Consider the following 15,411-nt stretch of genomic DNA (forward strand, 5'->3'; position numbering starts at 1 on the left):
AACATTTAATTCACTTTTATGTCAGAAGAAATTATGTCAGTTTAATTGTTTACCGGTCCGCAGTTACAGAAAGTAATGACCTATTTTTATTTTAATATGTTGGTTTCACCATTTAAAATAAATCAGGTGCCACTTTCACAAGCTATAGTTGACAGTGGCACAGGAAGTATGAAATAATCACATAAATACTACAAGAATTACAGATTATGCAAAGTTAAGTGGAATTTTAAGGACATAGTGGTGTTTTAAGGACAAAAATGTCAGTAAATCATATGAGTAACAGAAAAAATAACAAAATCAGGCAATAAAATTTTTCCAAATCATCTTCTTTTAACAGAAAAACTTATTAATTTTAACAAAAACTGCAGGTGTGCGTTTGTTTTTCTTTCAGTGGGAAGCGAATCCTGAAAATTTACCCAAGTAAGAGTAATGATACTTTATATAAAGTTACTCAAGTATAGTACAGCGTAGTAAAAAATAATCCTAAAAGCACATTTTTTAAAATAGTTACTGACGTACATGTAATTGGGTAAATGTAGCTATTTACAACACATTTCCGCTCTTTAGCGAACCTGCTGTTTACTAGAGTTGGGGGCGCAACAGCGGCACCCTTTGCCCAGACACGGTACTGCGCCCTGCTTTGGCGGGTCGGTCACGTAGCTGTTTACGGAAACCTTTTTACGTCAGCACGTGCGCCTCAGCGGCGGCAGGCGGTAGTTATCTCCTAGCTTCTGTCCACTACGTGAGGCTCCGCATGCTCGCTGCCAAAGCGAACAACCACCGGAGAGAAGAGGCGGAGGGGGGACCGCGTTGTTTTCCGCCCCGAAAAATCAACTTTTCTCAGAAAGTTGTGCGTCGAGCGATGAGGGCTGCCGTGCGTCTCCATGGCGGAGAAGTAGGAGGAGGTCAGGGCTTCATTTTGGCGATCTGACGCCGCGCGGTCTGAGCTATATACGTCTGTGGACGTAAAGGAGAAGGTTCCTTTTTGTGGCCGCACATGATCCTAGGAAATATGATTTTCAAGAATATTCACCCGAGAACCTGCAGAGCGTGGCTGTCTTTGGTGAGTCTTTTGTTTTTGTCGAGTTGTTTTCGTGCTGTTTCTGTTAACATTCTCGCCTCGCAGAGTGACAAAAAGGGGCTTTTCTACCAAAAACATTGCTGGTAATTAAATAACGAGTAGCGGATGTAGTTTCCACCATCATATCTTGTGCATTTCCTGCAGGGGCGCGATTTAATAACCTCTGGTCAAACTCCAGTGGAAGACCAACCAGGCGCTCAGTAAACAGAAAAACACGCTTCCCTGTTTCTTTTGTGCAGGTTTCCCCGAGGCAGGAACCGTGTTTCTACTCCACGGTGCCCCCGCAGCCGGTGCCCCCGCTGACCCAGACCCTGCAGGGCTATCTGAGGGCCCTGGAGCCCCTCCTGCCCCCGGAGGAGCTCAACCACACCCGCAGGATGGTGCAGGAGTTCGGGAGGCCCGGGGGCCTGGGACAGCAGCTGCAGGAGGGGCTGGAGAGGAGAGCCAGGCTCACCAAGAACTGGGTGTGTGTGAAGCAGGCACATGCTAAAGCTGGAAATGGGCGGATGCATCGCTGCTGTGGTTAAAAGCAAAAAAGACGCGGTCCAAAGTACATGTAAAACTCATAAGGGACATCTTTGGATATATTTAAACGAGTTAAAGACACATAAATAAACTAATTTACCCAAATAATAACCATGACGTGCTCACAAGAACAAAAAGGACCAATTGGAGTCATCTGGTGACAGTTACAGAGCAACATTCAGTTTCATTCTGTAAATATTTTGCCCAATTTTCTAGAAAATGTATGTCATTTTTACAAGAGCAAATTAAAGACTTCGTAGATAGAAAAAAAGGAGTAAATTTACGACAAACATCTAACCTAGACGTTTCTGAATGTGAAAAGTCAATAATTTGGTGGATGAAGATTTCTGACATTTGAAGCTCAGAAATTTCCTCATTTTTTTCTAGAATTTTTCTCTTATTCATCTAAAAAATATTAGAGTTTTTTCCTAGCAAATTTAAAACTCAGAAATTTCCACGTTTTTCAAGATTTCTGAGATTAATACAAAAATATTTGAATTTTTTTAGCACATTTTCAACTTTTTAAACTCATAAAGTTTTACTTTGGCACGCTAGTTAGCATCGTAGCAATCGTTTTCCTGAAATTTTCAGAGGAATGCTTTGGTACCAAAACTCTAAAGTAATGAAAAAATGTTTAGAAAATGACAAAAAGTTTGAACTTTCTTTGTTGACCTGTGCGTGGGCCTTCCAGGTCTCAGACCTGTGGGTCCAGTGGGCGTACCTGGAGAGCAGGCAGCCCCTGGCGGTCCACTCCAACCCGGCCATCTCTCTGCCCCGCAGGGACTACAACGACTGGAGGAGCCAGCTGCTGTGAGTTCAGAAACGGATCACTACACTGTTGTTTCCTACAGTTTGACCCATAATGAGCAGTTAGAAGCTTGTCTGGAGAAGCTGTTTACTTGTGGCGTTCAGACTTCATTATCTGTGTTTGGTAGTCGAGCCGTTTGCTTTGTTTTCTGCTGGAGAAAAGTCAGATAGTGGAGGCGTCGCATATCAGGAGAGGATGTATTCTGTCTGATAAAAGTCAAACAGAAGAAGAACCAAAAAACTCTTTTCCTAAACTATTTATTTTATCTCATAGATTACATTGTTTTTATATGTAATGGTTAAACCAGGGATGTCCAAAGTGTGGCCTGGGGGCCGTTTGTTGCCCTCTGGATGGAGCTAATTTGTGATTAAATTGAGATTTTTACAGACAAATAAAATGTTCTTATGTTTGTTTGTTTAGATACAAGACAGCAATATTTATTTTACTAATATGTCTGTTGTTTTTTATGATACTTTGCTGAAATCAGCAACCAAACTCTGCCCAACCTTTGTTTAAAAAAAAAAAAAGGCTAATGAACCCTTAAAAAGTTTTGGAAAATATTTAATACAGCAACTGTGCAAGGCTCTGTTTGTATTTTGGTTCAACAATAATTTACAGATTTCCTTTTTCAAAAATTAGACTGCTTTGCTTAATTAGTAGATTTTGTTTATAATGCTTGTTATGGTTTTATTAAAATAGTTTAGAGATAAAAACAACAAATGTCTTCAGAAATAAAACGTCATTTTTAATTTAAGAAAATGTAGTGCTCACGTTTTCTCAACTTAATAGTTTTTGCACTAATGGCAAAAAGTTTGGACACCACTGGGTCAAACCCTATAAATCACGTGTCAAACTCAAGGTCCGGGGGCCAAATCTGGCCCACTGTAGTTTTTTATGTGGCCCTCCAGACTCCAAATTACATCAACAAGTCCCTCCAGTTTCTCACAAATCTGTCAAATTCACACAAAATCAACAGATCAACACAGTTTTCCTGAGTTTTACTGCTAATTTTTTCTCAAAATTTTCAAAAACATTGAGTTAAAGTGACTGCTGCCTCAGTCTTCCTGGATGTCAAGTTAAAGTCTGTGATTAATACAGTAATTTATAAAAAAGTCACATTTAACATCACATATCGTAAAAATTCCTTACAAGTATTTCTAAATTAGCACCACAAAATCTGTGATTTTAATTACAGAAAAACACCAAAACAAGATCCTGGATGGACTGATCAGTGAGAAAATATGTTCAATATTATTTAATTTTAAGCAACACTTAGTGAATACTAAAACAGCTATTTATTGATAATTTACCAATTCATTGGTTTTATCAACACATTCTGGTACAACTGGCCCTTTAAAAACATTCAGATTTTTGATTTGGCCCAAAATGAAAAACAGTTTTCAGCCCTGATTTAAATCCATAACATAACGGTAATAATATATTCCTTTCTTCACAGGTTTGCATCTAAATTGATAGCAGCTGTTTTGGACTTCAGAGCCAAAGTGAACAAGTGAGTTTTACCTTTTACAATAACTTAGTGAAGACTCTGACACATTGAAGTGATTCCTCTCTGGACTGATTCCTTTCTGGAGTGATTCCTCTCTGGACTGATTCCTCACTGGACTGATTCCTCTCTGGAGTGATTCCTCATTGGAGTGATTCCTCTTGCTCTGTTTACATGCTGCATTCGTCTTTTTGCCCTCTTGTTGTTGCCCTTCTTATGTTTCACACAGCTGGCGTCGCCGTGTGTTTGGCTGCCGTTTGATGATAATCTGTAGCTAAATTTACTTGGACTGACTAAGAGTATCTGCAGCTGATCTCAAACCTCAGTGGATTAGAGGAGCAACCTGTTTACCTCCTGATATACATTAGTTATAGAAAGGATTTATTAATAGAATATATTTTTATTGTAGTTTAATGAATTGTTTTTGCCTTATTTTTGTTTGCTCACTGCATGGACAGGCGACAATACCTTAAATTCATCATATCTTTTACTATTTGAAGTGAGAACTTCCATATAAGAATTTTGTTTCACCATTGTCACGAGAGATTTCAATTTTTGATGTTAAATTTTTAAAAAAAAATTGATATTTTTGCTATTTTATTTTATTTAACTTGTGTCTCGTTCTTTCTCCTGAAGTGGTTTTCTGATGGTTTTTTTATGAAAGCGGTGGGAATCCTGACAGCTGCTTGTGTTTGTGTTTCTCTCAGTGGGCAGCTGCCAGTGGAGTACATGCGAGGGAAGCCTCTGTGCATGGAGCTGTACCCGCTCCTCTTCTCCTCCAGCAGGATTCCCGGACCCAAACACGACTACGTCGCTCACTACAGCAACTCCCGACGCTCGCCGACCCACATCACTGTGGTCAGGAACTACCAGGTGGGCAGAGCTGGGGCGTGACTGGCATTACTTACTCAATTACAGCTACTTCAGTAACGTTTTTGAGAAAACAAAAATCACTTTTAGGAGTGTTTTTGTTGCTCTGTAATTTTTACTTGAGTAATTTTACTATGAAGTATCGCTGATCTTACTTGATTCATTATTTGTCCACTGAATGAAAAACAAACTAGTTTTAACCACAAAATTCACCATAAACAAAAACAAACCTGCAGTTTTTGTTAAAATTTTTTCATTGCAAAAACTCCAAATCTTACCAAGTATATTTAGTTTATTTTGTAGTTCAAATATCTTAGTACACTTGAAATAAAACAAAACTAACTTAGAAATAACTTTAGCAAGATATAAAAGCTTGTGAGTAATTAATTCCTTAATACTGATGAAAAAGTGATGGTTACATTTTACTTATAACACATTTTCTCCATGTTTAATCTGCCAAATGAACTAGTATTTTTTTCATCAACATAAAGGAATTATTTACTTAAAATAAAAGTAAAAATATGAAAATAATAAAAGTAAAAAGTGCTTTTGAATTTGAAAATAAGCTTTTATACATTGCTGATAAGTTACTTGTTAAGTTAGTTTTGTCTTAATTCAAGTGTACTGAGTTATTTGAAGTAGAAACTAGACTTAAAATACTTAAGATTGTGTTTTTGTAGTGTTATTGAAAGAAACTGATCTGGAAAATTTTTATTTTGCCTTATTTTATTACCTTTTCTTTTAATAAATTATTGTCATTTTGGTCCTTTAAATGCCAAAATGTCCACATAACTTTATATTTTGGTCCGTCTGATGTAATTTTTAAATATTAAATGATTGATAATTTAATCAGTTACTCAATTCTTGAGCAGACTTTTTACCAAATCCTTTTTTTACTCATACTTGAGTAATTTCTTGGATACTTTTTACTTGTACTTGAGTAAAAATATGTTGAAGTAGTTGGGAGGCGTCTCTATTTTTAACTATCGGTTTTCATCCGCAGCTCTGAGGTCATGTCCTGATTTTATTGCTACCTGTTTGGTTTCATGGTAGATTTTGTGTATTTGGCTCAGATGGATGAAAAATAACTCTGATGACCCAGAGAGGAAGGGATGTGTTACTTCCTGTTCAGGAGTTTAAGAGTCTTGATGACCTTTTGTGACAAAGGAGATACTGAACACAGCATGAGATTCTTCTGATGTTTCAAATAAGTCCAGGCTGGGCCAGAGCTGGAGGCTGAAATCCCAACATCTCATGTGAAACATTTTTATCCAGAAGGTGCAGAGACCTGGACCCGGCCAGAACATTTTATTATTCTGGCTGACCTTTACACAAAGTGCTTCACTGTCCAGTAGCTGTTTGCCAATCTGGTTTTAGTTTAATGAACTCTGTGCCTCAGTCGACTACAGAGAACCAAATTTATCACACCGGTTTTTTTTTTCTATGTTCATGGAGCGACAAAGGTCAACTTTCAAACCCACCACAAAGGTCAGAGTTGAAGGTGCCTTTCAGATTTAGAGTAACTTCCTGTCTTTGTACTGATGATCAGCATGAATGTCATGTTAATGAAGTCTTGGTTGTTTTGAGATCATTGTAATGCTATAATAGGCCTGTTAAGCTAGCAACGTTTGCTGGGTGATAAATTGTTCTAGGAGTTATTGCTATAACAGATAATATTATATTGTAATGGTATAATATTAACATATAATGGTACGATAATGCAACCAATGATTATTCTGATGATTAATTGATTAATCGGACACAAAAATTGGCATTGGGTTTTTTCAAGTAAGAAAAGAAACGTTTTGTTGTCTAAAATGAAATAACATGCCATATGTACCATGTGAATATAAAGAATAAAATAAAAAATGCCACTTGAGGAGTTTTTGGTAGAACATATTTACGGACAAAAGTGTTTTTATTTTAAATTCAGAACGTACACGTACATATTTTGTACAAATTAAAAGCAAGTACGCCTTCTCAAAGATCAGTAAACTTTCATTTCTAACAAACATTTAACAATGAAACTGGAAGACATTTTAAATATCCAAACTAAATGAAATGGATACTGTAAACAAAATTTCTCTTTAACAGCGATAAAACAAGCTGACCAAATGTACCAGAGGTCAGTTGGGTTGCTAGGTAACGGGGCTCGAGTTGCTAGGAAACGGCCCAGTGCCCACAGAATGTAACTTAACAGTTGGGAGGTTTTTGAAACTCATTTTATAAACACCAAAAAACATAAACTTATTGCCTAAAACAGCTGTTTGTTTTTGTAAATGCCTGGGCTGTTTTTAGAAGCAGTTGAGACTCAAATGAAAGTACAAAAATATGATAAGCGCCCTTTTAATAAAGCAAAATCCTTAATTAAAAAGTTTTCAAAAACTTTTTAATAATCTCCTTACAGACAAGGAATGATGTAAATAAAAAGAAAATCCAATAATTGTTGACTTAATCACTAAACATGGTGAGTCTATGTCTCCTCTATGTGATTTAACGGTTCATTTCCTGGTTCTAGTTCTTCCAGCTGGAGGTTTACAACAGCGACGGCTCGCGGATGACCGAGAGTCAGATTCACAGTCAGCTGCACAGAATCAGGTCTCAGTCCTGGAAGACGGACAAGGAGCCCATGGGCATCCTGACCAGCGAGCACCGCCACACATGGGGCGAGGCGTACAACCGCCTGCTGAAAGGTTCGACCGCACATCATCACACTTTCCAAACAGTTCAGTGGTATTTAACTCTCAATCAAGGCTGTGGTTTAAAGTTGGACCACAAGAGATTACTGTATTTTTTGGGCTGTAAGCCGCTACTTTTTCCCCGCGCTTTGAGCCATGCGGCTTATAGCCCTGTGCGGCTTTTCTGTGGATTTTTCTTCAACCACCAGGGGGCTCTTTAGCAGGAAGTGAATCATTGGAAGTCAAAGAAAGTTCTGATTTTCATTTAGTACAAGCACATGCTAGCAGCAGGCACGACGGAGAAATGTTTTCAAACTCATACCCCCTCATCATGGAAACAACACGAAGAAGTTCATATGATGCAGCTTTTAAGTTGAGGGCTATCGATCTGGCGGTACAGATCGATCTGGCGGTACAGATCGATCTGGCGGTACAGATCGATCTGGCGGTACAGATCGATTGCTGCTGCATGTGAGCTCGGCGTGAACGAATCCATGGTTTGGCGTTGGAGACGGAGGCCTGCGTCCTTAGTAGCAGATTTATTAAGGGCGTCCTTGTGGAATGGAATGGACTGAGAGCGGCGGAGATACCTGGGGCTTATACATGTCGCTGGTATATAAGCTTTTTTTATATACTAGTTTTTTGTTTTTTTGTAGGTGCGGTTTACATTGAGGCTCTATAGTCCGGAAAATACGGTAATCAAAACAGATCAAAATGAACAATTTGGAAACGAAGAGATATTTAATTTTTTTAATTAATCTGAATTGTCTTGTGTTTGCATTTGGTAACAACACAAAATTGGACCATCTCATAGTTTTAGGGGAGAGTTTCCTACATATTCAACTTGTGGGAAACATTTGTTTGCTCTGTGACGCTGCAGCAAAAGGCCATATATGGATATTTTAATTTGACTTGTCTTAGAACCCTCCTCTGGTTTTCATACTGAATTCTTCATCTGTGATAATTACCATAAAATGCAATTTCTTCTAGTTTTTTTTAAATTCACAAATAGATTTACAATTTACAAACTGTTTATGCAAGTATGTATATTATCATAAATGCGTATCCTTGGTTTGAACAGTCTTAAATGCTTTAAATTTTTAATTAAGGCTGATTGAATGCAGTGTATTATTCCTCAATAGCAGTGAAATAATCCTACACAAGCTAAGCTTTGCTAGCATTAGCATGCTAAATCAAACCTTGGAAACCTTTTTAATTTTGAGAGCTCTTATTTTCCTGATAGCCACACTCTTTTCACAGTCTGAAAAAAATATTGCATAGCTCAAAAGCTAGCACAAACATAAAGTTTATTTTATTATTTTTTTATTTATGGTTTTGCTTATTTTTCTCTTTAGATCTATCTGAAAAAGCTGAAACATAATAAAATACTTCATAATTCAATTAAATAATTGTGCGTAGATGCTAAGGCTAACATTAGCGTGCTAAGGCCAGTGCTAGCTCATACTGTAGTTTCCAGTGGCTTTGTTTTCTGAATATCAAGAGTTCTTTTTTTTTTTGGCTGAGCACAGACTTTCAGATTATGCAATCCTTAGAACTGCTGCAACACTCTGTCCAATCTGAATATGTTTTCTTTTTTTCTGCGGCTTCTACTTCATAAGCTAGAAGTGACAGATAACTACAGCAAAGACTATTTTATCTACATATTATTGTTGATGATGTATGTAGATATTCAGGAGGAACAATTATTAATGAATGTATTAGCTTATTGATAATTTTGTCTGAAACATTTATTAATCTGCTGCAACAAACAATGTTTCCATGTTGAGATTAATGTTAGCATGCTAATGTTAGCTTCCATTGCTAATTATTGGGACTGCAGATGCAGCAACTTTCTTCAGTTTCTTATTCTGATTGAGAGAGATGGATGTTTTAGACATGCATTTTTGAATAAATGTAAAAAAAACATTTCTTGAATATTTTCTGTTTCTTTTTCTCTTTCTTTAGACAAACTGAACCAGGAGTCGGTGCAGATGATTGAGACGGGTCTTTTCTCGCTGTGCTTGGATTCTCCCGTCATGAGGATATCGGATGAGAAGTATGTGCACACGCTCGCATTCTCGGCTTTCTGTGTTTGCTGAACTTGTTGCGTAATCGTCTCTGCAGATATGATTGTGTCGCTTGTTGACGTTTGCTGCAGTGAGCAATTGTCTTTTCCTGTGTTTGAACTGAAACTATTGTGAAACGCTGCGCTGTTTGCATTAGAGACCCTTAAGAATAATGTTTTTTTATTTTTATTTTATTCGAATCTCATTCTTTTGGATTTTATCTTGCAGGTACGCCAGCCGTAAGGCGGCTCAGATTCTACATGGAGGCGGGACGTACTCCAACAGCGGCAACCGTTGGTTTGACAAAACTCTGCAGGTGTGTCTGGTCACCAGTAATGTAGCCACTTTGGAGAAGCTGATTGTATTTGACTCTGACCGGTATTTGTTTAAACAGTTTGTGGTGGGCGAGGACGGATCATGGGGCCTCCTGTACGAACAGGCCACAGCCGAGGGCCCGCCCATAGCCAGCCTGCTGCACCACATAGAGGAGTACTGGTGAGATAAAACGGTCTGGAAAATACTCCTACTATAACAAATACTACTATGCTGGATGAGCACCAGAGCTGGTGGACAAGCTTGTACACGAATGAAACGGCCTCAATAACTATAATCTGGTGTAAACAGGGTTTTAAAATGATTCAATCACTTTTAAATGGGTGCTTGAAATCCTTAGAAATGCTTGAATTCAAATAATGTTTTCAGAGTTTGTAAACTGCACAGCTTTGTAATAAAGTACAATCTAGCATTTGATTATAACCAGAATTTGGAAAGCAATCCTTTGTGATTTATTGTGTAACTGGAAAAAGTTTCTGTTATTAAAATTCGGGATTTATTTGAGTGTTTTGTTCTCAGACCAGTCAGGTGTGCTGGGAGTGTCTGAGTCATTTCAAAACATACATTTTGTTAGATGTTTAGTTCACCTGGTCCCAGCAATGTAGAATGCTGCAAGATATTATTATAATAACAGTAATAAATTCATATAATAGTGGAATAAAACCATTGTTTTTAGTTCATTTGTGTTGCTCTATCTCCTAAATTTGGTGCTGCAAAAATGTTAAAACTTATTTCATTTAATTTTCCTTTGGGATCAATAAAGTGTTTTTGAATTTGAGTTTGAATGTAATTAAAAATGGTTGAAAAATGTTCATAACAGCTTCATAATTTCTTCATAAATTATGAAGAAATTTATGAAGGATTCTTCATAAATCCTTCTTTATGAAGAATCCTTCATGTTCATGACAGATTTTATGCCACATCTCTTCAAATGAAGCGTCGCCAATATTTTCTGCTCATGAATATTTTTCTGTTTGTCGGCAGTGAGATGCCCGACCCGAAGAGGGCGCCGCTCGTTCCTCTGCCGATGCCCAAGAAGCTTTACTTCCACATTGACCGGGACATCAAGAGGGACATCGAGCAGGCCAAGCAGAACCTCGACATGTGAGCGTGTTGTTTTTTTTTACCCAACCAGGCCCAACTTCCTCCTGCTGGATTTAGCAAATCTAACGAGTAAAACGAAATGAGTCGATGTTTTCCTGACCACAGATTGAACTCAGAACCTTCGTGTTGAGCTGCATATTTTCAGAACGATCATAAATCATTCGTCTGCTCACTGCAGTGAGGAGAGAAAGTTTTATTTTCCTGCTGGATGAAAGAACATGACGGATATTTCCTCTGTTTGCTTCATCTGATCATAAACGCTATGCAAAACTTTTTTAGCACATTTGAAATTAATTTCTTTAGCTCTGAACTGACAGATAAGTTCAGATGGAATATTTTCTTTTTATTATTCTTGGATTTTCACAGATAAAGGGGAAAAAATATGTTGATTATTTTAGCAGCTGAAGCCAAAGCCTTGTTTTAGCATCAAAATCAACCATTAACAGGTAGAAAAATGGCAAATATGAATAAAAAAACAAACACAAGAAGTTAAACTTTAAACATAAAATGTTATAATAAAACTAAAACATGAATTATGAGAGCAGGGATTATAAAATGTGGATTAAAATTGGTGAAAGGTAAATCAAATCTGATCAATGCAGACATGTTTACTGGTGAAATTTTATTTTATTTCTTGAAGCTTTTTGGTTGTAATTTAAGTTTTATGTTATTAAATATAATGTTTAATAATATGACGTACTAATATAATTTAATATTTACATATTATGCCTTAATATTTATTATATTATAAATATTGTATTAAATTATATAATATGTCATTTATGATTTATTTTAATGTAATAATATTACATTTTATAATATTGCAAAAATATTTTTTGCAATATTTTAAATATTTTTTGCTGCTTAATTTCCCTTTGGGATTAATAAAGTATTTTTTAATTGAATTGAATTCAGGCCTCTTCTGGAATTTGATTAAGATATTTTCCCATTCTTAATAAGAATGAGAAAAGATATTCAAATATTATATTTTAAATATATTTGTATTTCCATATACATACACTGTCACTCAGTGGTATTCAGACGACTGCTGCATAAATAGTTACTGCAAATTCACAGTGAAATTAAGAATATTTGACTATTTGTAAACCTGGAAGTTGTGTGTTTTGCTCCTTTTATAACCAGATAAAATGATCTGATTATAATCCTACAGAAGATTGCTGTAGAAGTTGTGATTAAATTATTGTTTATATTCTTTCAGTCTGATCAACGACCTCGACGTCCACGTCTTCAACTTCAAAAGGTTCGGCAAAGAGCTTCCTAAGAAGCACAACTTGAGTCCAAACTCTTTCATCCAGGTGGCTCTGCAGCTGTCCTACTTCAGGTCGGTACCAGGACCACCATAAAAATACGATCACATTTATTTTAAAAAGCTTCTGATTTAAAACAAAAGTCTTACTAGCACCTGTTGGAGGTTTGTAGCAGCACCAAATGTAAGACCTAAACAGAACCTGCTGCAGATGAGCTGCATAACCACTAGAGGGTGCTCTGCTGGGATTTTTGCAATAGACACTAAATACAAAAACACTTCACAAGATTTTGTGTTTTTTGCATTTTATGTAGAATACTGCTTCATTAATAACACAAATCAATGATGCTGAAACTGTCTTTTTTTTTAGTTCATTTGTATTGTGTTTATCTCCAAGGTTTGGTGCTGGAAAAGTTTGATAACGTGCCTTGAAAATGCTTGAAAAGTTCTTGAATTCCTCTGTGCGAACGCCGCGGTGTGTTTACCGTCTGTGACGTTTTCCTGCAGAGTTCACAGCGAGGTTTGTCCTGCCTGCGACATCGCCTCACAGAGGATGTTCAGAGGAGGACGGACCGAGTACATCCGCTCGCCCACAAACCAGGCGCTCAAGTTCATCCTGGCCTTCGACGATCGGACCGTAGCGGTGAGGAAAGGTTTGCTGGAACTCGTCCGCGTCTTTCTGATTCTTTAGCTCTGACCCTTCATGTCTCTCTGCAGAGAGAAGCGAAGCTGGAGCTTCTCAGAGAAGCAGTGGACGCGTACTCAGAGCTGACCGCGCAGGTAAATGCCTCAAGAAGCTGCTTTCCTCAGCTTCTTGTGTGATCTGGAGTCTCAGTTGGTAATGTTTTTCTCCTGGTGCCGCTCAGGCTCTGAGAGGACACGGCATCGACCGCCACCTGCTGGGGCTCAAGCTGCAGGCCATCGAGGAAGGACTCAGCATTCCCAAAATCTTCATGGACACGGCTTACGGCCTGGCCACGCACTGGAAGCTGCGGACAGGACAGGTCTGTTCTCACACAGCTGGACGACGTTTGTAGATTTAAATGTTTTCATTTTATTCAGCATGTGTGTGTGTGGTATTTTTATTTCTCACTCATTCGTTTGGGGAAAATCCAGCTTCAAGGTTGTTTAATTTACCATCAGTCACATTTTTTTCTGGATTTCCTTTTTGTACTGACTGTTTAGTCGCATTTATTACGACGGCATATTAGGGCCACTGTTGATAGAAAAAAAGGAGCAAATTTCCACCAAAAAACTTTTTAGATTAATCTCAGAAATACATTTTCTAGAAAAAACTTGGAAATTTCTGAGTTTCAAAAATAGAAAATTTTCTAGAAAAAATAATGCAGATATTTTGATATTAATCACCAAAATACATTTTCTACAAAAACATGGAAATCTCCTAGCTTGAAAAGTTGAAAATTTGATAGAAAAAAGTCTGAAAATTTTCCAGGTTTTTACTAGAAAATTTCTAAGATTAATCTAAAAATGTCTTATTTTATTTCTGGCATTTTTTTAACTTTTGGAACTCAGAAATTTTGTAGTTTATTTTCTAGAAAATTTATTTCTGAGATTAATATAAAATGTTCTTGTTTCTAGAAAATTTCTGATACTTTTTTATGAAAATGTACCCATTTTTTTCTTATATCCATATAAGCCGTGTTACATTTTTTCTCAGAGCATTTTGAAACATTGAAATAAATCTATTATGAGTTATTCCAGCATCAGATAAATGTGGTTGATTTAAGTTAATAGGCTCACTTTTAGTTAATATTTGCCAACAGGTTTTGATGTGATGGAAGATGTTTTACATTTATTTCGAGAACTAATCCTTTGTTTTGCGTCTGCAGGTTCCCACCAACACCGACAGCGTGATGTGTTTCGGGCCGCTCGTTCCCGACGGTTACGCCGTGTGCTACAACCCGCAGGCGGACCACGTCCACTTCGCCGTCACCGCCTTCAACTGCTGCGAGGAGACCAACGCAGAGACTATGGCTCGCACTCTGAAGGAAACGCTGTGCGACCTGCAGGAGCTGCTGCAGCCTACCGTGTAGAGCTGCTGCAGCAACAAACACGATGAACCCTCCTTCCAATAAGGGAAAAGAAACTTTCTAAATGTTTTCTACGAGGCTCGTATCTCATTTATGCTTCTTGTTACTCTTCCATCGGCGCCTGAAGGCTGAACTCTGCGGCTCTGCTGTGCTTTTGATAATTTTTTTTACTGCTGATTTTTCTCGCTTTCAGTATGAAACTCTGATTAAACGCTGACTTCAAATGTGAAAGCGGAAACAAGCTACCTGACACTCCAGCATTAACCAAAGCTCAACATCACTGCACTCCTCTTTTTGCGAGTTGGGAGACAGCCACCGGCCTTCCTGGTACTTTCCACCATAAAACCACCGTTTGCTCTGTCAGCAGTTAATTTGATTTTTGTAGGTTTAAAAATGGACCAAAGGAGGTTATTATAAATGAAATGAAGGTTTCTTTTGCATCTGAGGTAAAAAATACTAATAAAAAATACACAGACCCTGTAACACGAAGCAGGATGTGCATCTTATTGGGGGAAACTTGCTGGTAAAACCTTTACAAATGTGAAAGCTCTGACTTTACATTTGTGTCTTCATCCATTTCTGTTTTAGGCTTTTCAATTATGGCTCTGATTGTAGATATGGGCAAGTTAAGGCGAGCAGCTATTTTCTTACTGCCATTTTCTGCCTTGCTTGGAAGTACATGTTCTCGTGTCTTTCCTAATTTGAAGAGTAAGTAATAGACAGGCTTCTGTGCCCAAGTCCTGGATTACCAACTAAAAATTCATAGAAGTTGTGATCAGCTAAAAAAGTAAACGAGTAGATACGGAAATGCTTGTTTCTATAGGAATTGTTCCATTTTAAAACCTGGATTGATTCTCTGATGTGATAACTAGCATAACAATGGCATTAAAAGTAATTTCCATTGTTGAGATTAATTAACTTCAACTTGGGAATGTCCCTGTGGCTGTATCTTACATGTTGAGGTTTTCCCACTCGGATGGCTCTGCAGGCGTTTGTTTAAACCTGCAGGACTCCTTAATAAATAAAGAGTCTGATCACTTGACCTCAGTTTCTTTGTTTTGAGACAAAAAATATAACCAGCTACAGCAGCTTGTGTTTTTAATAATATTTGAACATATGAATAT

At 37.4% G+C, this 15,411-nt stretch overlaps 1 protein-coding gene across 1 annotated transcript; it reads left to right on the forward strand.

The window, feature by feature from the left end:
* The first annotated feature begins 670 nt into the window (after positions 1–670).
* On the forward strand, positions 671–15,329 carry LOC102218942 (carnitine O-acetyltransferase-like). Its single transcript, XM_005796425.3, has 15 exons — positions 671–1,063; positions 1,321–1,545; positions 2,298–2,416; positions 3,871–3,924; positions 4,626–4,791; positions 7,307–7,481; positions 9,432–9,522; positions 9,761–9,848; positions 9,927–10,027; positions 10,850–10,969; positions 12,189–12,311; positions 12,744–12,879; positions 12,954–13,016; positions 13,103–13,240; positions 14,087–15,329. The coding sequence occupies exons 1-15, from the start codon at positions 998–1,000 to the stop codon at positions 14,288–14,290; spliced, it is 1,869 nt and encodes a 622-aa protein (XP_005796482.2). The 5' UTR covers positions 671–997; the 3' UTR covers positions 14,291–15,329.
* The last annotated feature ends 82 nt before the right edge of the window (positions 15,330–15,411 follow it).

Source organism: Xiphophorus maculatus, chromosome 13, assembly GCF_002775205.1.
Source record: "Xiphophorus maculatus strain JP 163 A chromosome 13, X_maculatus-5.0-male, whole genome shotgun sequence".
In the NCBI taxonomy this organism is placed as follows: domain Eukaryota; kingdom Metazoa; phylum Chordata; class Actinopteri; order Cyprinodontiformes; family Poeciliidae; genus Xiphophorus; species Xiphophorus maculatus.